The following is a 27,787-nucleotide window of genomic DNA, read 5'->3' as shown; positions in this document are numbered from 1 at the left end:
GAGGTTTTTATCTAATGCAATTGTTCTTGGTACTTCAACAAAATCATTAGAAAGGAAATTTTCACTTTCAGTCTATAAAGGTATGCTTTTTACTTTTTCTACATACTAGAAAACTTACCATACGCCCATTGTTTGCATACATGTGAACAAAAGAAATTGATTTTTAATGCTTTAGAGACTAAACTTCATGAAATGCAATGACAAGTAAACGTATGTTTATTGCCTTTTTTAATAATAGAATACTGACCAACCCAGTCATTCTTAGCATATATGCGCACACAATATTTGATTTCTAATGCTTATGAGAGTAAACTTCATGAAATGCAATAACAAGTTAAATTCTCCGAATTTCAACTCTTTATTAGACAAGAAGGTCAATTCAAAAAAACAATCCAACCAATATTACACAAATAAGATATCAATCGTTTAGTTGCTTCTTATGTCCGACCAAAAAAGTGAGTTAAATATTTAAAAACTTAAAGAGTGAAGCAATATTCTGAATAACTTTCCGTTTCATTGCTAAATAGCTAGGGATAATAGGTTTATCATATTGCACATTCACGCTCTCCTTTCTTCGTTTTCGAAAGAAATTTTTCATAATTTGAGAGCATTCACTTGCCAAAACTCCCCTTCTCACTTTGACATCACAGTTAAATGGATGGACGCAATTCTTTCCATAGCTCTTCAGGCCATCCACATCATTTGGAGAAGTTGAATCCAACCTTGGAAAGAGGCTGTAGATCATATCACCACCACTGGTTGAGGTGAATATAAATTCTAATCACTACTTACAATAGCCATATCAACAAATATATCTGTAGAAATTACTTAACAATGCATCTCTAATATAGTTTTCTGTTAGATCTTTTTCTACTAGAAGCTATTAAAATGGTAGTTTACCCCAACATGCAATAACTGCAGTGCTATGAAATAAATCTGCCTATCTAATATTCCTTACTTCCTTCAATTCCAGTTTTCAACTACTCATCTAATACAAATACTCAAAAGTTAATTATGTACACCTTCTGCTGATCTTCTTTCTATGAAGGCTTTGCTTTTAAACATTGGGTATATCCATGTTTCCTCCAAGGAATAAGTTTCTAATCACTCAAATAAAACTGAACATTTGAATATAAGTAAAGAGTTCCAACCTCACCCAACTTCCATCTGCTCCCAACAATGTGTTTGGAGCTCCCCATACAAGTGCACTGACCCTTGCTTGAAGAAGAGCTCCAGCGCACATTGGACATGGCTCTAACGTAACATACAGTGTTGAATCCTAACATAAAGACATTGTTCTCAAGTCAAAAATAGGATGGAGTGACATAAAAGTGTCCATAAGATTGAATTCACGATAATGTTAAATTCAGTTAGTTACCAGCAAGCGCCAACCACCTAATAGTTTTGCAGCATTGCGTATACAGATAATCTCTGCATGTGCTGTCGGGTCCTGGTTGCTTTCCACACTGTGAATGGGTGAAATAATGTTTTATTGGGGAAGTTCAATGCATAAATTTGGCCATATATGGAAGAACAGAGTCCTTAACATAATGGAAAATATTGAAACCACCTTCACCACACATGTCATGGAGGAAACAAGTCATTTCATATGCCTTGTAAAACTTTGCGATTGTCACAATTAGTAGAAATGTATTGCATAGGTTCAACTACTGTGGGAAAATTATTTTCCAATTCACAATCAAATATTCTGACTTGCAGAAACCTCGACCACACATGTCATGCAGGAATCGAGTCATTTCATACGTCTTGGAAAATGTTGGAAGCTAAACTGCTGTCAGCAAATTATTTTCCGGTTCACAATCAAATATCTGGACTAGCATCACTAGTTATGCATATTGGGTTCTATAACTATAGCTAAAAAATGAAAATAAACATCTTGATATATGCATGTGTCACAAACACAGCAACACAATGGTTAAGGAAGAAATTACCTACAGATTGTGGGCCCTAGCAATAATATCACCCTGAAACACAATCACAGCGCCCACAGGAACCTCGCCTTTGGACGCAGCCTTGGCTGCTTCCACAAGGGCTTCTCTCATGAACCTCTCGTCCTCATTCTCCTTGGGAGATGATCTCTCATCCAACCCCTCCCGACCACCGCCATCACGGCTTGTTATAGCGGCAGCAGATTCCGATGCCAGTCGCCTGGTTTGCTGTAGCAAGAGCAATGGTGGTGGTGGTGGTGGTGACGAGGCGAGAAGGGTGTTTCCTGCTGGTAGAGGTGGGTGATGATGGCGTCCCTGGAGATGAGTGGTGATGGGGAGAAGGATGCAGGGGGAGAGTGCCCACATCACTCCGAACCGCTGGTACTTCCCAGTGGAGATGGAGGGCCAACGAACAACGACAAACTACCTACACCATCCCCATCAAAATACCCCTGCTTCTCTCTGTCTCTGTCTCTCTGTCTCTCTGTGTCTCTATGTCTATGTCTGTCTGCTTGACTGTCTCTGGAGCAGAATGGATCTTTTCTGAGACTGTAGTTATTGTTTTGTGTTTTAGGGCATGGTGTATGTATATGTATGTATAAATGACCAAATGTTTGAACCTTTGGCTTTGGGACCTGAACCGGGTGTGGTGTTGCCTCGCACCTTGGGGCGTAAAGAAGCATCGAAATGATCTCTCGACTCCAGGACTGATTGATGCTCCTTCCGCTCTCGCATTAACTCACTAAATTTCGAATCTACGAGGTTCTGCCGAAAACATTCCTCATTGTTACTCTTATCATTATAATGCCAGGTCTTTTGACAATCGATTGTTTGTCGATCCCACCCCCTCCCCCACTTGAACACATTGTGAGTCTATGCTTAGTGATGTTTGTTTGGTTGTGATCGGAATATTGGATCGCCCCCATCTCCCATGCGGCACTTAAAAACAAGTATTATCGCCCAATGAAATATACGGGTATCCCACCCACAAGGGATTCCTTTTTAGGTCGATATGAAATTGATGCCAATGCACACATAGTCGTAACTAATGCAAAGCCATGGAGATAATGATACAATGATCAGCTATGGAGCGTACTTAAGCGATACTCTTGGTGGGAAAAGTGTATGGTGAGTATCAAGCACACCAATTTTCATTCATTAATGTAGAGATTCTTCTAATGATGTTGCTTATTAAGGGTATTGTTAGGTAGGATAGATCTCCAATGAAGACACGTTGCCGCAATAATAGGCATGAGATGTGGAATTGGTTTAGAATTTGTTAATTGTTTGTTTTGGTGATGCCATAGAGATAAGTATCTTACGGAAGGGTTAAGGCAATGCCTCTTTAGCCATTTCCCAATACTTCATTTTGGAATAAACTTTTTGATATTTCGTCTCGTTCTTACGGCACATCTATATCTATGATTTTCGATTGGGTGAGCTTTTTGAGATTTTGAACCGTATGATATCACCTAATCAACTTGTTGTGTGTGGAATTTTTGTTCTTCAAGCACTATCTTGTGCAATCATTGTATGATTATCTCTATGTCTAGGATATATATCCTTTTGACAAATTTCAAATATTCTTCAAGTGCTCTTTGAGGAAACTGAGAGGATACTTTTGTATACTAGTATTTTTGTGGGGTTTCACCCCATCTCCCACCAATAATATAAAGCAAAGTTAACAAATGTATTAGAGAGGGTATGTAAGTGTCATATGAGTTGGAATAAATCTTTAGTATGGCTCTAAGTTGGCGCAAAGAAGACCAAGCATCCATAAAAACCAAAGGAAAAATATGTAGTATGTACAATTTGTTGGATATGGCTAATCGAATGAGATGATAATTTGCATTTGATAATTTTCTTGGATTCTACATGGTCTTTGTGGATTGAAATATGGGTTTGGGTTTTGCCAATGCTTGTACAAGGCACTCAAATTTTAGACTGTGTTTGTATGGACGCTCCTACATTTACACCCAAAGTAGGTTAAAGGCAAGATGGGGTCATGTGCCAATGCCTTTGTGGGTTTCGTGGCTTAAAGTGTAATTCCCAAGTTTCATGGAACGCAATTTGTTTTTTCCCGGACAATGAAAGACTCCCTAATTTTGACTTCCGAGGTAGAATTGATTGTTCAAATTAACACATAGCTTTTGTATCATCCTTGTCATGTTGGATCCTTTGACTTTTTGTATGCATTTGTGAAGCTATATATTATTTCAGCCCTCATTCTTCTCAAAACTATTACAACATATATATTCTACATATGCGTAGAAGGAACAAGAAACAATATAGCTACCATTTAGGAATGCCCTATTTTGAACAAACACTAAGAGGCTAACACGACACCACAAGAATTGACTCGAAAGCAGGTTATGAATAAGTTACACCACATAGCAACATACATGCAATCAAAGAAGGCTTTATCATCTTGTATACATAACATGAGGATGATGGTTCAAAAGTTGTGGTCAGGAAAGAGCGTGGTTAAAACATTTCCAAGTATGATATTGTCAAATGAAATGGAGCTACCATACACACAAGACATTTTTAAGTAAGGTTATAATGGTGACCTTCTAGATCTCTCGTTAATACCCTCAACTTCAACTTATGTGATATAATCTTCTACAAGTAAGATGATGCTAATAGTGGTTTAGATGCTAAGATAGGTTAATGGAGAAAGTATAAATGCAAACATGTAATAACGAGTACGAGAAAAACAAAATGGGATGGCTAGTAGCTAGAGAATCATATGCTTGCCACTTTAATAATGTTGGGCCCCCACATTATCACACATATCACTTGCGTGATGTGTCTAATCCTTTTAGAATGGTTCTTGCCATTGGAATTAACAACTCGTATAGTTCAACACATTTCCCATATTAGGTGTTGCACAAACTCTTTCCATCCAAAACCGAGTGTGAAACGAGGCTTTGTCCTAGCAAGACCTTGCGATGGGGGCGTGGAACTAGAGCGTTAGTGCTTGGGGCATTGTTTAATGCGGGGGAAACCATACTACCAAAGCAACAATAGATTTGAAGAGCCCCAATAATTTACATGCAATGAATCAACAACACATTTAAGAAATGGTTGATGCCAAAGGAGTCTTTTTGCTAACCAGAGTTGGATACAAAGATTAAAACATGGACTTGACCTGAACAAAAGGAATCAAAGATTCTAACCTACATACATACATTTATACTTAAATAGTATACATACATGATACATATACATATATGTATGTATGTATATTGAATCAATCCTTCAATTTCTCTTCTGCATCTTCTTCTTCTTTCATTTTGATTCCTTTGAATGCTAGATTTAACACCTTCCTCAGTCAGCACCTCTGTGTTAATCATATACTATGGTCATAATGGATTGCTTCAAACCTGCATATCCCTACCTAAAGAAGAAGAAGAAGAAGAAGAAGGACAAGGACAAGGACAAGGACAGGACTTCCCCTCCCACTGCTAAACCTCCCGTATATCCCCAACATACCAATTCCACTACAGTTAATAGAGTCGATGACGATGATCAAGAATCCACAACCACGATCACGAGTGTTCGCAATATGAACAGATCCCGTGCTGTGGCGTCCAATACCCGCCATGATACCTTAATCAATCGAATGATGTTTGGATGGAATGTGGTTAAGCCTAGTCTTGATATGATGATGAGACTAAGGTTGAGGATACTCAATCGTCTGATAAATTATAAGAGATTCCTGCTGCATCCATCAAAGCATTTCCACAGACAAGAATCGAGCAATCGGAACATCCTCGCAAGCCACTATGACTCATTCACATACTCTCTCAACTTCGACGATCATCAGATTCTTCATCATCATCGTCATCAGCAGCAGCAGCAGCAGCATGGTTATCTTGATTAATTCTTTCTTCTTCGTCTGTTGGGATTGTCGCTGGATTGTAGGATATGGGGTTTTCGCTTCTTTTTCTCGTTTTAGAACATTGGGTCAAGCTGAATGGAGGACATAAATAAGATCATGTCGTTTCTCTAATTTAAGTGGCCAGCATGCTTCCATTGAATTTGTCATAATTTTTTAGAGATACTGTAGGCATAGATTCCTATGCAAATTGAAGTAAATTATATCAATCATCCCAACCAGCCATTGTATACTAGGCCCTCATGATCTTGCTATAATTTGCTACTCTGATTAATATAGTTTAGATTTCCCAACCCTGCACGCAGTTAACCCTTGTATGCGCACATGCCAGACCTTAGGAGGCATCTCTTAGATCGGTGAACATCCAAGGGTCATGGCTTAAGTCATTACCATTGATCTGACAGACTGACACTACCCCCCACCCCCCTTCTTTTGGATGCGTTTACATCCTACATAACAGAAAGTAAGAAATTGCTTCTGAAGCTCATTTCCGCTCCGGTTCTCTTTCAGATTTACCCAAACAGAACTATCCGGCTAGTTAGCCTTACTTTCTCCATGAAATAAAATTAGTGGTTTTTTTTTTAGGTCTCACACCATGGCCGCTTCCCTTTTCATGCGATCGAGAATCCACACCTGATTATTTTGTTTAAGGGGTTTTACATGGAATAATCAATGGAACGCACATCACCAGGGTCCAGATAAATTTGGAGACGTTCATTTAATTAGCTGGAAATTGTAGTCCCAGATAGCTAGCAGCAGCCTGCAACGTAAAAAGCATACAAAACTGTGTCGCAAAGTCCATATTTTTGTGGCTACTCACGGATCATAAGCCATGCCCGAAACGCCTGCTCATAATTATTAACAGCAAACCAAATCTTTGAATACTTTAACGAGCTCCTATGGTTAATTTGGAGAAGTACCATACTGGATTCACCAATTTAAACAAGTAGAAATGACACGCTTAGGTTTTCTCTCCAATTGATTCACACAGACCCCCCCCCCCCCCCCCTCCCCTCAGATTTTTCTCTCTAGTATTTCTCTCCCCATGATGGATCTCTTTGAGGGGTGTTTGAAAGCTTAACAGATCCGAATACTCATTGTCATTAAATTGCCCAACAGATTAGCAACTCCATTTTACCCAGGGTTCATGCTCTTAATTATGAGCACACTCTCGAGCTCTGCCATGGGAGCTCGTTCTGTAAAGTTCCCAGCATGCCATTCAAATCTTCCTTTGCTCACCTTTCTGTAGAGTCTTGTGGTGTCTCTACTCCCATGATGAATGTGATGGTGAGGGGTGTATGTAATGTACATAATGTGCGTGTTTTGTGTTGTGGGAGAGCATCCCATTATGTGGGAGTCTTCTCTAGTGGTTGTGTGCATGTTTATGGCCCTGCTTTCTCAAGCAATGGTCAATTTCCCATTCCGACCCACAATTTGTTCTCCCATGTCCCTTGTGCCTACACACACGCGGAACACCAAAACATTGCCTTAACACGTGGAAGACTGAATCATTGCGCAATAACTCGAACAATATGTTGCGGGACACGTTTGTTATTTATTATGTGTTGCAAATGACCTTATGTGTAAACGCTTTCACGATGGTAACTATTTTGAGGACGTATGATTCATACGAGGAGGCCAGAAAAACTTTGCATTACTAGAACTGGGATTATGATGGTTTGCACCATAGTTGACACAACTCCGCAATTCCCGAGAGCAACGTAACCTTTCAAAATGGAGGATGGAGCCATGCTCCCACATCATTCTACAATGGACACATTGTCTAATGTCCAACATCCCACAAATGATTGTACACCCAAACTAAATCATTGTTGAATGTGATAAATGCATGATTATATGATAGGGAGCAATGGATGTAATGCTCTTGTGGTTGTACTATAGTGAGACTTTACATAAGGTCACTATTCTTGAGCTACAATTGTTGGCATAATTGAGCAAGGTGGTCTACTTTTTGTAGCAACACTATTACAACTTCCTTATTTGACAAAATGTGGAAGTACGAAATCAACCTTCACCTAAAATAGTTCCACATTAGGTAAGATTATCTTGTCACAAATGTCACGACTCACAACCCTACAAACAAAACGATACAAGGCTATGAACAAGATAACATGCAATATTTGAAAAAAACAAATATATTGACACAAGGGATATACAATAGAACAATGGAAACTTGATGATAGAGATTCACAAAACATTGAGATTGGATTATAATGCTAAACAATGCAGATAACTATTTTATATTGCATGCCTATCCATGTGGAATAAATCAACGCTATTGTGGGAAAATCCTCTACACCAATAATTTAAGATAAGTCAAGAGTAAATCATTAAAATTGTAGGTTGATTTACCCATAATGTCTAAAATCTCTTAAAGGCAATGCCTCAACATTGTGTTTTAGCATGTGATGTCTTGTTTACCTCCCACTCTCAATAATTAACATGACTCCCTAAAAGGAGGGTGTTAGACTCAATAATAACATAATAAAGTTGGAGCTTCATCGGCCATGAGATTAAGAAATTGGAAATTACATGCACAATATCTCAATTTTGCCAACCATCCAAATTTTGCAATTTATGAAAGCGTCATTAGTGTTTTTACAATCCTAATTAATATCTTAATTCAGATTGTTATGTGGCAATTAATGTCTTGTTGCTTCTTACAAAGAATAATTCATAACTAATTAGCATATACTACATCCATTCACGAGAAAAGCTAGGACATTAGTGGTTAATTATATTAAGTTCCCCCTTATTTATGCTTTGAGGGGATATATTGTGTATCAATGGGTGTGAACTTAAGGTAAATTGGTTATTGATAATTTTGCCTTCACACGAAGTAGTAATGCTTCAATTCTATGAAAAAAAGGATCGCAATGTGGTCATTGGCCCAATAAATTATTGTGGTAAATTGGTACATTTTCAATTAAATTTTAAGCTCTATACAAATTGGGGGATCATGAAGGTGGACTCCTATAGCAAGAATTAACATAGGGAAGGTTTAAAACCCATAAACATATCTGTGATGTTAGGGCCAATAACAAAGTTATGTCTAGTAAGAGAGGAAACATATGGATACTCAAGTCATTGATGACATTTTCAATTTGTAGTTACTCGGACCATTGATGTCAAGGGAGTACTTCATTATTCATTTAAAGTTTTCACATCAATTTAGCTAACCATCGCAATGACAACGACATCAACAGTTGGCCTCATGATCTCCATGATAAATGTTATTATCATTATACAAGTCATTCCTTTCATAACCATTGTGATAATCTCCATAGTATGACATTATCATGCCAATAAAAATGATTTATATATGCATAGCATCATGATTCACTTAAAAAACAAAGTACAAGTGGATAATGTGACAATTTAATGTTAAATTTTAACAAGTAACTCATGTTACTTGAATAAACAGTGATTGACATTACCATTACTTAGTCTTTCTTGTGATAGCTTTACAAGCTACGCTACAAGATAAGATAGACTTTTGGACAATTGGTATGCTATTTATGAATATTACTCCAAATACGAAGCACATTTCAAGTTTTCATTGTATGACTAAGTACCTTATTTTCACAAGGTGTATATTTTGACCCTCGATGTCTCAACTACCAATTGACCTTGGAACCATGGGAGATAGCCGCCACTCATCATATGGTTCACCTACTCAACTTGTGGTGAGGCTCCTCGTGAAGTTCGAGTAACTAAAACTTAACCATTATATGTTTGTCAATTTCAAACGAGAACGAACACAAATTTTGCGATCTTCCGAGAGAGAAAGATAGAAGAGAGAAGAAGGGTAAAGATGATACATGGGTCCAAAAGTGAAACATTTTCCTCATAGTATGTGTGGAGATTCTGTGGAATCGATCAACGATCCTTGATGTTCGAGGATTTACTAATGAACCTTGCCATTATTGAAAGTGTGCCCAATGCAACTGTGAGGGGAATGTGCATAAGGAGTGGATTGGATTGACGAGTTGGTGTTGAAATCAAACACAAATGCGGTCAAAGGCATAGTGTTTCATCAAAGTGTGATATGCTCGGACGCCCGAGCATTTATTAGGACAAGATATGCATAGTCAACTAGTTGTGTGTCTAGTGTCCACTGCCATGACAACACCCTATCACACAAATGTGGTCAAAGGCATAGGGTTTCATCAAAGTGTGATATGCTCGGACGCCCGAGCATTTATTAGGGCAAGATATGCATAATCAACAAGCCGCGTGTCCAGTGTCTAGTGCCACGACAACACCCTATCACACGTTGAGAGAGGGAGAGAGAACCCATTGTGTTTTGTGTTGTGTTGTGTTTGTGTTTGTGTGGTTAGAAATCGAATCAGATGACCTAACCAGGGTTATGCGGAATCCCTGATGAAGTCTGGTTCACCTGGGGACAGGGGAACCGGCAGTAGCCGGTGGTAGCGTCACAGCAGGCATCCTTCACAAATTTTTTTGTTTTATTGTTTTATGTTGTGCCTTGGTTTTGCTGACAACCTTTTCCTTCTCCGTTCAGTGTAGCGTTTCTACCTTTCCTCTCTGAGTCTCTGTCTGTTGGTTCTGCAGTTAATGAGAGCTCGATAGGTGTCGCCGTTAACTACTACTACTATTCTGTTGTTCAATAGTTGCGAAGTAAGGTAAGGTTTTCGATATTGTTCCGATTCTGTCATGTTGTTGCAGAGACAGAGAGAGGGAGAGAGAGAGAGAGCGGAGATAAAAGAGTTCTTTGGGCCCTCGTTACTGCTCTGCTGTTCAAAAGTTTGAATTTATTTTAGTTCGTTAATTTGTGTGAATTTATGTAAAATTCGTGTCCATTCCAGTAAATTTCTAAGCAATATTTGTAAGAATTTTCATAAACTATTTGGTTATGTGCTGTATTGATGTCTATTTGTCTTGTAGGGCTGCAAAGGCAGCCTATGTGCAGCACATACTATTAGCATGTTTACTGTTTTCACTGCTCAACCTTTTATGATTTTCCGTGTATCAAGTCAAATTTCAGTTTCTGAAGTGCTAAACTCCTTTTATTTCCTGTGGTTGTGTAAGCGGATAGATTGGGTTCATTTCATGTGTACATATCCATTGCTTGCATGTGTCTGTTTGTCTATGCGTGTATGAGGGAAGAAAGAAAGCCATATTCACATGCACTGAGTTCCTCGAAAAAATATGGAACCAAAAATTTATTCACTGAATTGGATCAAAAGTCAAACATCAAATCAATTAAATCCACTTTGGAGGAACATGCAAATATTAATGAAAAACCAAGATTTATGCATTCATGAGGCTAGAATTCTGCATAATTAGCTGTTTTTAGAGGATATCGGAAATTCATTGCATTCCACTAGGTTGAGACAGAGAAAAAGAGGGGAAAGAAATGTGATATTAACATCCAAAGTGACCTATGAGACCTAAGTTACAACCAAAATATGGTATATGGTACCAATGTGAGATTAAAAGTAAGAAATGGACATTTTGGATATGTTACAGGATTTTTTACTAACTCTCAAATGCGACACTTTTTCTACAATGATTCCTTCACTTCCGGGTAGTTCTGATGACATTCAAACCCATCACAATCCAGATATACAAGCTATCCATGAAAATCCTATCATTGAATTTTCAGAGCCTCCAAATGATATACCTCTTGATTTGAATTCTGCTGAAAAAGGGTCTCAAAACCCACCTAAAAATCAACATGAGGGCAATGATGTCTCACAGCATAAAGACTTTCAGCAAGAGGTTGTTCCTGTAATTATAGCACCAATTGCTGATGAAGCTGCTATACTTAGCGGTGTTGGAAATGGCTTTGATTCGCCTCCTCCTAAAACTAGAAGTGGAAATTCACGCCAATCAACAGCCCAGAAGTCCCGTTGCCATTGGACTCATGGTGAAATAATTGCCCTTTTTGATGCAAAAAAATCTCATGCTGAAAGAGCTGAGCTTGGTTTGAGAAAGATGAGGTCTTCTTCATCAGGAAAATGGGATGAAATAGCTGATTCTTGCAAGAGCGTTGGAGTTAACAAAATGGCATCTCAATGCCGGGATAAATGGGAGAGATTATGGCCAAATTTTAAGAAAATATTGGATTGGGATAAACAACCTCCTGATGGGAAAGCAACCTACTGGGCAATGACAGAGGATGAAAGGGAGAGAGAGGGATTTCCACGACTTTTCGATAAGGAGCTTTTTGATGCCATGTTCGCAAGATTTGGTTTTGTTGCATCCTTGAACCTGCCATCTTTTGTTGGGAACCCGCTTATCGAGAATTCAGGTTAGAGCCACTTGAGACAGAATTAGTAGCAGTTATGAGACTAGGCTTTAATTGCTGTTAACTTCTAGTCTGACACGCCTAATCTATTAGGATATAAAGGAACAAAATGGATTAAAGTAGAATGTTCAGATTTTTACCTGAAATGGGACCACTTTAATTATTGCTTAGATTTTCTTTAAAGCCTTGATGCTCTTAGATTCTAGTTTCAATAGAATTAGGAAATATAAAAAAAGGAATGAAAATAGAAAATTTACTTTTGACCGAAGACAGGAGGAATTTGATAGGTTGGATTCTCTTGTAGGTTTTTGAAATTTCATAGTTTTGGAGAGAATAAACCTATTAAATTGATTAAAACATGAAAACAAGTGTGAGACAGTGTTTTTTGTTGATTTAAAATTTGAACATCAACTTAGACGAATTTCCTTAAATTTTGATGCCATCGATGTCATGCTTGCTGTGCTCTAGCTATTCTCCATGGATCAGTATTGTGTGAACATTGATATTCTCTGAAAGTGAAATTGCAGGAGAAGCAGCAACAGGAAATACTGAGGCATTACCGTATGTTAGTAATGAAAATGGTCAAAATGGCACAACTGTAGTTGAAGATACACCTGCCGTTGTAGATAATCATGCACCACGATCGTCTGGTCGAAAGAGAAAAACCCCTGATCGCTTTGGTGTTCTCAAGCCTACTCCTGATAGTAATAAGAAGGTGGATATCCTTTTAGAAGCAAAAGAGGAAGAGGATGGTGGCAATGCCTCCAGTAAATCATCCAAAGATGGACAATCTAACAAAATCAAGTCACCGTTAGATTTAGCTGAGTACCGATTGCTTTTGGAGGAGAGGAAATTGAAGCTCGCTGAGAGGAGGTTCTCCCTCGAAGAACGAAAATTGGAAGCAACCATAGAGATTGGTAAGGGTTTGATTGCGTCAATGGAAAGGATGTCATCTACTATATCCAGCCTTGGCATCGTATCTTCCCTACAACAATAATAGGTGAGGCATATTGAATGGTCTTTTCATATATGCATGCACGCACACGCACACGCACAACAACAACAACAACAACAACAACAACAACAACAACAACAACAACAACAACAACAGCCCACCCTCTAATGTACCCTGGCAATTTTGGGATCAAAATATATATTGTGTAGATCAGTGTTTTTTCATAGGTAACATTGAGGTTTGTATGTAAACCAACATTGTGAATATTGTTGGGGCACCAACACTTATCATTGCTAAACGTTGTGCACTCCACTGATGTAATTGGTTTATGCATATTTTTGGTTTTGTGGTTTTCTATGTATGACATTACAGCCTGTTTTTGTAGCTGAACATGGAGGAAAATTCATGAAGCTGATCCTTGCAAGTTCCAATCTCGTAATGATAGCATATGGATCGTCATGACATTCACATGTCTATATTGCTAGGGGCGAATTAATCCTACTATTCATGATTGGATGGCCTTGACCTGACCATGATTTGGATGGCTACATTGTAGATATAGACTTAGGTATTAGCTACCCTTGGCTAGGTTTTAGCTTTGTTAACATGATGATGAGAGTGTGCGGTCGTAACAAGCATGAATTGATTATTAGAAAATAAGTTCATTTAATTAATACAACACTATGTGGGATTTCATATGTTAAAGGTATAAAACAGGAGCTGGTTCATGCATCAATGAAATGAGTCGTGGTATAAATGCATCTTTAAAACCCTTCCAAAGGTATGTTGAATGGGTCTATTTTTCTTTGACTTCCAATAGGGGTTCCATTTGGCTTGATGAATTTTCAAAGAGAACTGGTGTTTGCTTTCTCCAAACCCTAAACCTTTAAATTCTATAGTTATATCGATCTAGGTGCTTACTGAATGGTTTTCTATTTACTCTACAATCCATCATTCCATTCCTTGGAGTACATAGAAGGAAAACCGTGGTTAGCTAACCATAAACCCTAAGTTACTAGGCAAGCATGTATATGGATCCATGTATGAATTAAGAAACAAAGACTTAACAATAGATGCTGAGATGTTCCATGAGGTACAAAAACACTAGTCTCTTTGCTTATTTCTATGCATTTAAGATTGAGGGGAATAATAAATGACTACAATGAAATGTCGCACCGCTATTCTATGACATTGGCGGCAAAGTTGTAAATATATTCAAGTTTCTGAAAATTACCCACAAATTTTTTGTAGCTGCTTGTTAGGGGTTCATTGCTAAGGAATGCCACTTTATATAATGATGTATATACATCTGTTTGAAAGATCAAAGCTCTTTTTGACTGCATCAGCAAAGATTGCCAAAGAGTATTCAAAGACCATCAACAATGGTTATCGCAATGATGTCATAATTCATGCTTTTATTATTTGTTGTGTGGTGTGCAATATAACCGGAAGGAATCCATTAGTGATATTGTTCACTAGCTATTTATGAAAAGAAATTTGGATCCACTTGTGAATGCATTTGTTTTGATGTTCATGATTTTAAGATAATAACACATTTGGCTTTTCATTTGAATGAGTAAAGGTCAAGATGCAATGTAGATTGGTAACATAAGTGCCTATTCTAGTCACAAAATAACTGCCTCTCATTTTATTCAAAGCCTTCCTTGCTATTGGCACGATTTAAATTGATTTCTAATAGACACATGAATGGTGCACTAATCATAGGAAACTTCATACAATAGGACTAGGTACAATAAGAAAGATGCTACATCTGGTCACACTACTAAAGAAGAAAAGCAGATGTGGGATGCAAGATATCTCAATGTGCAAATCATTGGATCCTTGGGCCACAAGACCCCATTATAGAACAAGAAGGAAACTTAGCACCAAGGTTGAACATAATAAGAAGCAATCCGCTATATCAAATTTTGGAGAGTTGGAAGGAAACCACTAGAGCTTGGGTTGTCATTGTTCGAAGATCTCACTTATTTGAGAAGATTGTCATGACAATTGCAAGGATCAAATGACCTTCCATATTCTTTTGAGACAGTGATTTAATGGAGATGCAAGCCAACCATAGAAAACAATAGGCAAATATCATGAAAGCAAAGGGAAGGGAATGAGCTAGTTTATCAATCGCATAAACATTAACAAAAAGGCCCTTGAATATGGATTTATGACCTATAAGAGAATTTAATCAAAGTTACACATGGAGTTTGAATTTACAACATAAACTTTGGAAACATATCAAAAGACGATGTTGTTCAATCTAGCAAAATAAAAAATATTTGATAACACTTGATTTAAGGCACTAGTTGTGAATTTTATCAATAGAAGCTACCATGATGATGGTACACAATCCCGTCATAAAAACATATAAATATCATATGATAAGAATCATTGGAGTTGGTGTACATGATGAGCCATCTGTGTAAATCATGAGATATTGTTGGAGTACACTACACTACACAACAACTTATGCATATGAACTCACATTCCTTAACCCAAACATTAGATAACCGTCATTTGATGCAAAATCTCAATTTGATACCATGGTAATACATAACGACTTTTGAATACTCTCTCTGCAATGGGAAACGACAAAACAACCCTTATACGATACAATAAGTTTTGGCAACCAATTTCTGGTTTCGTCATGAGAGAGAACAATTCTTGAACCACTTGGAAAAAGGATTCATTGTGTTCAACGAAAATATCTATTGAATGGGTTTTCGTCACGAGTGTTTTTTCCCCCCCATGTACACTCTTGAGTTCTCTTCCAGTGCTATGTGATATAAAGTTTGTACAACCTGCAACGAAGCAAGAAAGCACATTTTGAGAACTCCATATGGTAGGTACCCAGGTACCATCAACGAACACGAATAACTCAATGAAAAAGGGATGCGGAATCGATGAGTGGGAACAGAAGATAACATAAAAAGCCACACGTCATATGCAATCCGCTCGAATTCTAACATACCATGTGGGGTATACATGATGACTCACACATAATAGTCTCTTTGAGGATTCGAGCTCACAACCCCTCAAACCCTATCACCAATATCAAAGAAGCATTGATTGCCACCCAGCCACAGAAGAAGAAGAATAGCCCTTCGCCACAAACACAAAAACATGAAGGATCCCGTTCCATTCTCTTCTCCTTTGAATTAGAAGAAAACACTTAACGAACAAACAACATCATTATTCTTCCGCAGGCTATGGCAGCATCTTCCTTCTCATCGACCTTCCTTCAGCTTTCCACTCCCTTCCCTGTCCATCATCAGCAACAGCATCCCCCTTCTTCACGCAGACTTTGTATACCTCGAGCTTCTGGTAACTTTCTTCGTCCTCTCTCTCTCTCTCTCTCTCTCTCTCTCTACTTGGATTTCCATGGATTCGTCTGACAAGATCCTAGAAAAAATATGCTTTTGAACAATGGTAATAAGGTTTCATCTTCAGTTCCATGGTTTCTTATCAAAAACATGATGCATTCAGATGTAGTAGGTTTTTGTAGAGATCTTGCTATGATTACTTTTATAGAATATAATAGAAACGTTTCCCTTTCGAAACGCTGCTTAAACTCAACGTTATCATGATGCATACATAATTTCATCATCCCGTGGACAGAAAAATGTGAGTTCAAATGACTGTAAAATCGATATAGAATAGAAGCTTTTCCCGTTGGAGTCGTTGCTTAAATTCAAATAATTCATGCTGCATACTGTATTCCATCATCTTCAGAAAGGAAAGGACAAATTTAAATGCCTGTTAAGTTGATAAACTATAATGTAGCATATGAGAAATGGACAAGTCTCCACTTTTCTGATCAATTATGTTGTGGATTGTTGTAAGGTGCAGCATTCGGATGCATGTTTTTTGGTTGACTTCTAGATATCTGGGTTAGCAACTGCAGTATAGAATTGAAGATCATAATATCTTTTTAAAACGTTGCCAAAACTCAACCATAACATGGTGTATATGCTATCCCGTCATCAGTGAAGAGAGAAAGATGAGTTTAAGCGTCTGTTAAATTTGTGTACTTTATAGAGTAAGATATCAGGAATGAATAAGTATCCTCTCCTCTTCCCTATCAAAAACTCATGGATGAGTACACAGCATATTTGGTTCATTCCTAGGATTTTGGTTTTCAACTGTGATATAGAATAGAATACCATGTTTGCCTTTTGAAAGGATGTAGACCAAATCAATCTGCATTCAGTATCTCATCATCTGGGGAATGGGAGCAAGACAGACTCTAAATGTCCATTAGATTGATAGTATATGAATTATTATAAAGAGAGGACAAGATATGAGAACTGGAAAAAGACGAGTCTCAAAGCCTGTTTAAACCCATAATGGACGGGCAGTATGAGAACTGGATAAGTTTCTTCGCAATGGATGGTACTTCATTGGCTAGAGTAGCTCTGAGAATGAGAAATTTCATTGATTTTCCCCTTTTTGTAAGGCTAAGGTATCCTTTTAATATTGTTTAGAGTTCCTCAAAAAATCCTCTTTTCTTTGTGTAGCAAGTTACTTTTCATTTTTATTTTTGGACTTATTGAATGAGAATCTGCCATCTGAGTTTTGTAGATAATCAATAAAAGATAATACAGTAGGATGGAAACCAAACCCTACAAACACAGCCAACAGTTCAAGTGTGTTTCAGCTCTACAACCCACATTTAGAGCCTCCAAATTATTATCTACTGAGCAAATAAGTGAAGAGAGCAAATAAATTATAATTCTCGCAGATTTTTGCTTTATTATAATTCATCCCTCTCTAAACCTGAATTTTGAAATTTCATCAAAGGGAGGTTTGTTTAGCTTAACCAAGTCTTTCTCATGGTGCCAATTGTCACCTCTTTAAAAACAATCATATTCAGTCACTCATGAATTCTAAGTGAATTCATGTGGGGATGAGATTAAAGTGAATTTGTAAGCCACAACTTTACAATTGGATAGATACACCTCCAACAGTCAGTATCCAATGCTAACTGAATAAACTACATTCCGATCCCAGAGTTGCCAGTGATTGTTGTGTCCAGTCTAAACACCATTGGGCCTCGCCCAAATTTACATTGGTTATGCAATGTCATCTTGCCCAATTTAAAGAGTTCCGAGGAGCAAGTAAAAGTAAAATAAAAATTAAAAAATGGAAGGAAAATTAAGGAAAACAATGTCATTCAAGAGAACCAAAAAATCTTCTTCTGGTATTAGACACCCTACAAATAGGCGGTTTTAGAATTTATACCAACCAGGAACAAATACACTAAGACTCATATATCAATCAATTGAATGCATTTTATGCATGGACTTAAAATCGAACTACATTTGAACTATAATATGAAATCGAAAGTTGATATAATCTGTCATTACATTGTGGTCCTCATTATCTTCAAATGTTGAAGCATATTGGCTGCTCTCTTTCTCTTTTTCCTGATTCTATTAAGAGAGGTGGAACTCACTTCATTTGAGGGGTTGACCTTAGGCCACCCTTTGGAAGGAAACTTGATAAAGAACAGAAAAGAAGCAAAAGTCTTTTATGGCAGCTAATAGGAAGATTCTTGGCAGAATTGAGATCTGATTTCATAATTTTGAGGTAAAAGCCCCAGGTGCCTCGTATTCTATGGCACCTATTCTGTAATAAAGATGGCAGTCTTCCGCCAACGTCCTCGGCAATAAGAGTGGCAACTAGTTAGCTGTCAAATTGCTTAATTTCTTTTATTATAAAAGGGTGCCCTGGTTCTCTAAGGATCCTTCCCTGGTGCCTAGTCAGCTCTCAATTTACTTGTTTTTGACATTAAAAGGGTGCCCTGGCTCTAAGGGATCATGCCCTGGAATTGGAGACCTTGTGGAGAGTCAGAAAGTTTACCCTAACCTTGTGTCTCTTTCTCTAATTTTTGACATTAAAAGGGTGCCCTGGCTTAAAGGGATCATGCCCTGGTATTGGAGACCTTGTGGAGAGTCAGAAAGTTTACCCTAACCTTGTGTCTCTTTCTCTCAATTTACTTGTTTTTGACTTTAAAAGGGTTCCCTGGCTCTAAGGGATCATGCCCTGGTATTGGAGCCCTTGTGGAGAGTCAGAAAGTTTACCCTAACCTTGTGTCTCTTTCTCTAATTTTGCAAAATCCTGTTTTGCTGTTTTTTGATCTTCATCTGGCTTTCAAATTATCTTGATCATTGAGATGTGTTTCTGAGGCAAATTTTACTGAAAACTGCATGTGTACCTTCTGTTTTTGGTCAACTCTACTCCATAAACCCAGTAACTGGTATCAAAGCTTTGTTATGTGTTAGGACTATACACCAGTGTACCTGGAACTTTATTCAGACAATCGTTGAGGATGTGTTTTGCTTCCACAAGAAGCTCCGAGGCTGCATTGTCTCTACACCAACATCAACTTGTGCTTTCTAAGGTTTCACGACCTCATCTCCCTCTTCTTAGAAAGTGGGAATGCCGTTCTCTGTTCTCCTTTCATCATGGCAAGTACATCTCTGAATATTGTGATTAAATTCAAGGGTGGTTTTGAGGGGTATGGATTCAATTTATGGAAGGTTAGAATCGGGAGTACTGGAGCTTTATTCAGGCAATCTTTGAGGATATGTTTTGCTTCCCCAAGAAGCTCCGAGGCTGCATTCTTTCTACACCAACGTCAACTTGTGCTTTTCAAGGTTTCACAACCTCATTTCCCTCTTCTTAGAAAGTGGGAATGCTGTTCTCTGTTCTCCTTTCATCATGGCAAGTACCTGTCTGAATATTGCGATTAAGTTCAAGAGTTTTGATGGGTGTGGATTCAATTTATGGAAGGTTAGAATGGAGAGTACACGCTATCTACAAGGGAGTGCAAAGGTGCTCGAAAAATATGTAACCAAATGCATTATTTATGGTAGATACAAGACTTTTCTATTCGCATCTGGATCATTGATTCTGGTGCCTTGTTCCACTGCACTCTCTTCCAAGGAGTGCTTCCTCTCATTCCGTGCAAGTAACATTGGGAATGACACTTGCAACATCGATGGATTTTACGTAATAAGATTGGCCATGTAGAATAGGCAGGCGCCGACATTGGAGGCAGCTTGGTTTGTTCTAGGAATCAAGAAGAGCTAGCTGTTCCACAGCCCCTATAGGCGGATCATGTAAAATTTCACATGGGATAAGGCTCATTCCTCCTCGCAACAAGAAAGACGCACTCTATTGCCTCTCTGGATGGACTCTTCCAGGTAGTTTCATTATTATAGTAGAATCTAAGGATGGACTCAAATTAAGAGATGAAGGGTTTGCTTGTACGAGAGAAAAGATGTTACATATCCTATCTTTGTTTGACAAGCTGGTGGCCAAGCTTAGTTTTTGTAATGATTGTAGTTATAGCAAACAAATTAAACCTTCTACTACTCTGATCCTTTTCATAAATTGCTCCACTTCAGCTTACACTCAAATGTATGCTCTATGCCTACAAAGTCCTTCGGTTGATCTCTACACTTCACTATTTTTGTTGATGATTACCCTTGAAAATACTTTATATATTTGCTAAAAGATTACGTAGAAGTTTTTACTGGATTCAAAAAGTTTTGCTTGATAGGTTGGAGATTGAAATGCTTGTGAAAAAGTAATGGAGGTGAGTACACTAGCACTCAGTTCCGGATTATTGTCCTAAACATGGGATTAAAAATTGAGCTTATAATTCCTTATAATCCAGCCTCAGGTTTGTTTGGTTTGGCATATTTGCCTCTGATGAACATTTTACATATCAAACATCAACCCTGAATGTTGGGTTCAATATAAGGCAAGAACCTCTTGACCATATTCCACGTTATCTCATTACCAAAATGAGTATTAACTCTTGTATAGCCCTCAAACTCTGTTGCACCTGATCACACAAGCTAAGTATTGAAGTTACATTATTGCATCAAAATGTGCCAAATATAAAGGTATGTAAGGTATGCAATGAAGGCCTAGTAGAGGATGAATATCACTTGCTTTTTAACATGCGCAGCACATAGTGCAATTTGGGGGTGATAAGTTGAGTGTCATACTTGAGACACCATGTAAAAGGTTGAGTTCATATGTCTATGCCTTATTCACACATAGAGATTTTGTGCTTCAAAGTACTCAGGTCCCATGGGTCAATATTGGCGTCATATATGAATGCTAAAAAGAATCACAAATTGTATCTTTGGCTGTGAATTATCCACATCGGAAATGTTGACAAGCATGTTGAAGGCTAGATCCATCAAGAGTATCTTGCTTGGATCTGGTGAGGAAACTGAGATTGGATATAGGGTTTCATTACCATAGTTCAGAAAAGTGGTGAGAAGCTAAGATGTTAGTGTTTAATGAGGCAAAGCTACTAAAAAACCTCAAAACAAAGAAAAAAGCTAAATTTCAGCAAGAAAAACTATACATTTACCAAGAAATCGACCCAAAAATGGCACCTCAGCAATTACAAACCTGAACATCATATTGTGCCTGCTGAACAGCAACAACTTGGACATGATATTGTGCCTGCTGTTCAGCAACAAGGTAACATTCTGCTAGATTGGGAACCAATTCCAGACAATATAGATAACTGGGTTTGAATATCCAGAAGACCTAGGTGTCCGATTCAGTGGTACACTCATAGGTTTGTTTTTATAGAAAAGGTAGAGCTTCTCACATTGAAAGAGGCAAGGACATGTGAACTTTCAAATAAGTGGTGGGGGCGTTCTCATTAAGGATCTTGGACATGCTGAGCATATTCTTGGTATGAATATCAACCTGAACATGCTGTTGTGCTTGCTGAGCAGCAACAAGGTAACATTCCACTAGATTGGGAACCAATTCCAGACAATACAGATAACTGGGTTTGAATATCTAGAAGACCTAGGTGTCTGATTCAGTGGTACACTTCATCCCCATAGGGTTGTCAGGGGAGAGCTTCTCACACTGAAAGAGGCAGGGACATGTGAACTTTCAAATAAGTGATTTCGTTCTTATTAAGGATCTTGGACATGCTCAGCATATTCCAGTATGAATATCAGGTGAGACAGACAAAAAGCCATTGTTTCTTTCTCCAGAGAAGTCTATCGAGAAGTTTTTGGATAGATTTCATATGGGCTCTTTTCAATATCTCTTCAGCTAAAGAGAAGTTTTCAAAAGGGAGATTGTCCCACTACTGATCCAACATTACAAGAGATGTGGATTGTTCCATATGCGGATACTTGATGTACTCTATGGTAACAGCACATTCAGACATCAGACATGAAGTACGACTAGTGAGCAGATGTCTGTGGGCCTGTGATTGGGCTGCAGTCAAGTTCATACTCAAGTTTCGTCATGGCACAAAGGGACAACGTGTGCTATGGCAAAGGGAACCTGAATCTCAACAGCTACTTTGTGATTTTGGCATGGCAAGCAATGTGGATACTCGGAAGGTATACATATTCACTCTTGCTGTAGGAACTATTTCATGGAGCTCCCAGCTTCAACAGATAGTTTAAATTTCTTGGAGCTCCCAGCTCCCAAAGTACATCCCAGCTATAGAGACTTCCAATGAAGCCCTTTTTTTAGCTTGCCTATGTACTTACTCATGGACTTCCATGAGTCTTACATTTTGACAGCCAAAGGTGCTATATGCTTGGAAGAACTGTATGTTTCACGCATGGACAAAGTACATTAATTTCTGGAGACCGGGACTACTTCATTCTAGAGTTGATTGAAGATCCTTTTGGTGGGGAAACTCTTTAAGGTGCCTTCTATTTTATGCCACATTCTGTATTTAAGATGGTAGCCAGTGTTCTGTCAACTCACATGTTTTAAATATTAGAAGGCTGACGTGCCTCTCAAAGGGTCATGTCTTGGCATTGGAGACCTTGTGGGTAGGTATTTCTCTTTCTCTAAGCTGGCAAAACACGCGTTTCGCCCTTCTCTGGTCTTCATCCTGCTTTCAGTTTTTCCCTCGTTCAGGTGTGTTCACAGATCGAAATTTACTGATAGCCGCATGTATATCTTCTGTTTTTGGTTGACTTTATTCTGCAAACCCCTCACATATGACTTTATGGTGAACATAATCTGCCAGAATCCTTTCATGCCTACATGAATGTACCTTAATAACAGGAGATTGAACAGAATCAAAGTAAAAACATTGGTTATCAGAAGAATCAGGACTAGATGTGCTAGATTTCTAGTAAGCTTCAAGTTATTTCTCGTTAACATATTAAAGAGTTGCTGATTCCTAACATTAAATCCCACATGAATGTACCAAATCAACAGGAGATTGAATGAAATAAAAGTGACAACATTGGTTATGTTGGATTTTGAGTAATCTTTAAGTTGCCATTCTCCTTTAACCTATTAAAGACTTTCTGAATCAATAACATAAAAATCACCGTGGAACTATTGTTTTTTGTTTGTTAAGTAGAATGATAATGATTAGATCATCTGGAAATTTAGTGGTTCCTGATATATTTACCATATTTATGTCAAAGACACACCAAAACAATCAGTCATGACAAAAACAGTTCATCTACATATATTACATAGCACCATTTGAACTCGTATCTCCTCCTCCTCAATTGTCATCTATACTTCTATTATTACTGTTGTCCTGTAACCTGTTTGGTGCTCAATCAACTGTTACTACTAAGTGGATAGTATCTCTGGTCTTCTTTCTTGAAGTTTACTCTTTTAAGTCGATATTGACCAATTCCATATCATCTTTTGAAACTTTTATGATTGCAAAGTGTATGAAACCTTAGATAGATCATGATATTAGAAGAACAGGCATGTGAATGGGTATGGGGACAGTTTCAAATAAGGATAGCCTGAGGATGACATTAAAACTCTTTTTTTTGAACATAACATTTAAATTTCTTCTTCCTCATGCCTTACTTCTCTTTAAACATCAAATTCTACATGCTTATTAAAATTCACTTCGTCTAAATCTTTACTTATGGTACCCTTTTTTGCGAATGAACACATTCAATTATCCAGGAGAGGGAAGCCTTAGTGAATTTCTAGTACACTGTTACTAGGTGATTGTTGCATGCTTGGAAAAAAGAACATTTACTTTTCAAGGATGACGATACTATGTTATCAAGCTTTATTCCAAATTATTTGCTCTATGTTTCTGATTGAAACAGCTGATGATGACAAATCTCTTGAGTTGATGAGGAAATTCTCAGAGCAATATGCACGGCGTTCTGGGACATATTTTTGTGTGGACAAAGGAGTTACAGCTGTGGTCATCAAAGTTAAGTTTTGCGAATCTTCATAATATGATGAATCTAAATAAAGTAAATTGATAGAAAATTTGACGGAGTCGCCGATGTAGATTCCAAGATAAATATTTTACGACTATTGAAGTGCAACATGTTATAGTTCCAAGTCAAGAATATGCCTGAAATGGCACTTCTAGATGTGTAGCTTTTCCTGATGTCTCCAACACACCTAAGCTATCTATAAATAGGATGACCTTGACAGGCAAATTTTGTATTTGGTTGAGGGTAACCTGAGCACAAGTATCCCACTGCATATCGTGCTCCACAATTTTTCTTGACTTGTATGCATCACACATTTGCTTGTTCTGTTAATACAATAAAAATAGCTGCAGAGGTGTCAGATCTGGTGGTGTTCTGTCCTCTTGATGAATCATGATTCACCTAATGGTGATGATAAAAAAGTTGGATTGGATGACAACTTTGTAGCTGCATTATTTTTATTTTTATGCATTTCTAATGGCGTAACACTGAAATTAGAATCAGTTGTAGCCTACACATTTTTTGTTTGGTTAGGTGTAACTCTAGTGGCTTCCAAGGCTGTAGATTGATTATCTTTTCTCAGAAATTAAATCTTCTTTACTGCCACCAGTTTTGCTTTTTTCCATAGATTTTTATGTTTTAATTTCATCAATTCGTTTTTAAATGTTTTTATTGGTTGAGTCCTATAGGGTTTGGCAGAGCACAAAGATGCTCTTGGGGCTCCCCTTTGTCCTTGCAGGTACATTCCCAGTCATAGATGCTGAATATGCATCAATGGTTCAAGTATTTGACTCTGAGCTATCATATTTTGGTGACTTGCAGGCATTATGATGATAAAGTAGCTGAAGTTCAACAAGGGTTTTGGAACTGTCCATGTGTTCCTATGCGGGAGAGGTAATTATGTCGTATGAGAGTGTTATGATGACTTAAAACACCAACTTTTCATTACGTAACGAAGTGTCTTAAGCACATAATCAAGGATTGTACTGCTGTTTCACCTGTGGTTAATGTGTTAGCTATCAGCAAGTGTTTAGTAAAGATGACGTGCCTTTTGTTTTTGTATGGCATACTGCAACCTTACTAACTATCTTTAGCAATATTGTTTCATGCTGCTTGTATCATCAACTTTACTGAATATATTTTCCTCTTTTGATGAGCAGCGTTATCCCCTAAAGCTATGTTTTATGTTGCAATACTAGAACATGCTCACATCACATCCCTAATCTCCAAGTATTTCTACTATGTAGTCGCTTCCAATAGATCCCATCTCAAGTAGGCTGAAGGGCTCTCTGTAATGAGTTGTATTCTTTTGTGGTACTAGTTAACAGTCGACAATGGAACCGAACCACGGGTTAACGGCTTAATGGTTTAACGGTTTGATTTTTTTAAACGGTTTGGTTTAACGGTTTCGTGGTTCTGTTCAGTTCAGTTCAAGTTTCAAAATTTTAAACGGTTCAGTTTTTGAACCGAACCGAACCGTTGCCGATTGTTAATACTAGTGCATAGAGAGAGGCCTATGGAGAATATCTCTAAGGATGTCGGCAAGTTCATTAACACTCTGACTAAAGCATCTAATGTTCAAGTTGGGCTGTTTCTTGGCCTTGGTGCAAATATCATGGCCGTATGGTTGAAACATCAGAAGGTGAACGATCCTGTGTACCAAGATGGAATTAACTCAATCCTGGCTCAAATGAAAAAACAGTGATATTTCTCATGTTCCCTTGCATATGTTCCTGTTTAGTCTGCAGTTACTTCAAGCTAAGTTAACTTGTGCTGATTATTTTATGGTAATTCCTAACCTAGAAAGTCATAGAGGAACATTGTTCCTACTCCCTATCATAGGAGTGGGCAGGAATGGCATAATAAATTTACTATGGGTTAGTGGATGGGTTAAGGCAGTTACATTTCAGAATGCTCACTAGGATTTGTTTATTAAGATTTTAATGGGATAGTTTAGAACTAGTTTTTTTGCTTGAAAAGGGAAGGATATTTAAGGAGGGAGTACAGTAGTATAGTTTTATGTTGCCTTTTTGCCTTTATACGCAGTTTAGTGCTCTAATTGCAGACTGGACTGGTTCTAGAAACTCTTTGGGATTTCCCTTCACCATCAGGCAATCGTGTCGTTCATGGACTAGATTTGAAGCTGTATTTTTTTAGCTTCTGCAGTAATTTCAACGATTGTGTTGCCAGATTGTATATCCATTGTGTTAGAGCTTCTGTGGGTTCTTTGTACATCTTTACAGTAAATATAGATGTTTCTATTGTGAAAGAGAGAAAGAGAGAGGTTGGTAAGGTTGTTTGGCGGTGACCAGAAGGTCATGTGCAATGGCATCTAGTAAATTAAGAAAAATATGTATGGTGTAATAGAGGTGAAAGTTGAGCCTTTAACCCCAAGGCTGAGAGATTATTAGCTAATTATTGCAGAAAGGAGTGCCACTGTATGCTTTTTTTGACAGACGATAATGATTTTGCTGGAAAGGAACAGGTTAGAAGACCATTTGATGATAAATGATTACTTTGCTTTAATTCTTGTTTAGAGTCTTAATATGCTGGGCTGCTGACACGTGATTTAATAATACCATGTGCAGGAGATCACAATTCAGGAAATCAAGGATTTAACTGCAAATTTCTAGCCTTCCTGACAGTGTACCATTATATTTCTATACATAGAATGATGTTTGGTGATGCATTTTCTGTTTGTTGTAACATTTGGGTACCATTTATAAAAAGTTGTCAATCGTGATGAAGGAAATTACCATGATTGATGCAGTATTACAGTATAGAATCACTTTGTGAAATTTGAAAATTGTTCAACATAACAGAAGTATATGGTAGGATGAAGTAGAATTGTGAAATTGTAGTTTCCTCACTACTATTAGTTGATAAAGTAGCTTCGCGTGTATCCTTACTGTGTACGTTACCATGAAGTTGTGCATTATGTGTGAAAAATGCGTCCTTTGTAAGTTTGTTGAATGTGTAGAGTGATATGTCTTTGTCCTGTCACATACAGCTGGCCATACTGTTGCAAATGCATAAAGCAAGTGTTCACAATAACCAGAATTGAGTTTGTATGCTCTTGAATTGAGAGTGTGAATTCGGCAATGCCCTTACTGGTTAATGAGTATCAAGCCTTTGTTTTTAATTCGCTTTGTCTTCGCTTAGGTACCTTTATAGTGTTTCGACTTGGTCAAACCAACAAGTTTAAGTTGTTTGTGCATGGACAATAATCCAGTGGGTTATGGTAGAGCTTCTTTTGGTGGAGTGCTACATTATTGGCAACTGTAATACTGTCACATGATTGGATTGAGTCAATTTAGTTTTGGATGTGATTCCCATTGATCCAAAAAAGTGATTCCCATTGATCCAAAAAAGTGGAACATAGATAAATACTAGTGATGATCAGGATGATATATAATGTAGTTAAATTTTAGTTCCTAGTATATAATTTGCATTTTC

The 27,787-nt window shown here is 37.7% G+C and overlaps 3 protein-coding genes across 7 annotated transcripts; 2 read left to right on the top strand and 1 right to left on the bottom strand.

Moving 5' to 3' along the window:
• Positions 1-327: 327 nt before the first annotated feature.
• On the bottom strand, positions 328-2,484 carry LOC147858052 (uncharacterized). 2 transcript variants are annotated; one of them, XM_087326617.1, is made up of 4 exons: positions 1,957-2,481; positions 1,379-1,466; positions 1,152-1,279; positions 328-734 (listed from the first exon to the last, which is right to left on the bottom strand). In XM_087326617.1, exons 1-4 carry the CDS (start codon positions 2,313-2,315, stop codon positions 461-463), a joined length of 849 nt encoding a protein of 282 aa, XP_087182743.1. In that variant the 5' UTR covers positions 2,316-2,481; the 3' UTR covers positions 328-460. The 2 variants fall into 2 exon arrangements, with proteins under 2 accessions (XP_087182743.1, XP_087182744.1); XM_087326618.1 differs by having other exon boundaries at positions 493-734; positions 1,157-1,279; positions 1,957-2,484.
• A 7,858-nt stretch (positions 2,485-10,342) lies between these two features.
• On the top strand, positions 10,343-13,798 carry LOC147858051 (uncharacterized). 4 transcript variants are annotated; one of them, XM_087327063.1, is made up of 3 exons: positions 10,343-10,517; positions 11,365-12,148; positions 12,673-13,798. In XM_087327063.1, exons 2-3 carry the CDS (start codon positions 11,404-11,406, stop codon positions 13,140-13,142), a joined length of 1,215 nt encoding a protein of 404 aa, XP_087183189.1. In that variant the 5' UTR covers positions 10,343-10,517; positions 11,365-11,403; the 3' UTR covers positions 13,143-13,798. The 4 variants fall into 4 exon arrangements, with proteins under 4 accessions (XP_087183189.1, XP_087183188.1, XP_087183186.1 ...); XM_087327062.1 differs by lacking the exon at positions 10,343-10,517 and having other exon boundaries at positions 10,541-12,148; positions 12,673-13,145; positions 13,473-13,798; XM_087327061.1 differs by lacking the exon at positions 10,343-10,517 and having other exon boundaries at positions 10,542-12,148; positions 12,673-13,145; positions 13,486-13,798.
• A 2,348-nt stretch (positions 13,799-16,146) lies between these two features.
• Positions 16,147-27,092, top strand: LOC147858050 (ferredoxin thioredoxin reductase catalytic beta chain family protein). Its single transcript, XM_087326857.1, has 6 exons — positions 16,147-16,433; positions 24,215-24,324; positions 25,021-25,070; positions 25,154-25,225; positions 26,756-26,816; positions 26,920-27,092. The coding sequence occupies exons 1-6, from the start codon at positions 16,319-16,321 to the stop codon at positions 26,962-26,964; spliced, it is 453 nt and encodes a 150-aa protein (XP_087182983.1). The 5' UTR covers positions 16,147-16,318; the 3' UTR covers positions 26,965-27,092.
• Positions 27,093-27,787: the final 695 nt, after the last annotated feature.

This window comes from Azolla caroliniana, unplaced genomic scaffold, assembly GCF_043228905.1.
Source record: "Azolla caroliniana isolate FFs.n. ecotype wild unplaced genomic scaffold, voAzoCaro1.0.p SCAF_11, whole genome shotgun sequence".
In the NCBI taxonomy this organism is placed as follows: domain Eukaryota; kingdom Viridiplantae; phylum Streptophyta; class Polypodiopsida; order Salviniales; family Salviniaceae; genus Azolla; species Azolla caroliniana.
This window is presented reverse-complemented; position numbering and strand designations above follow the sequence as displayed.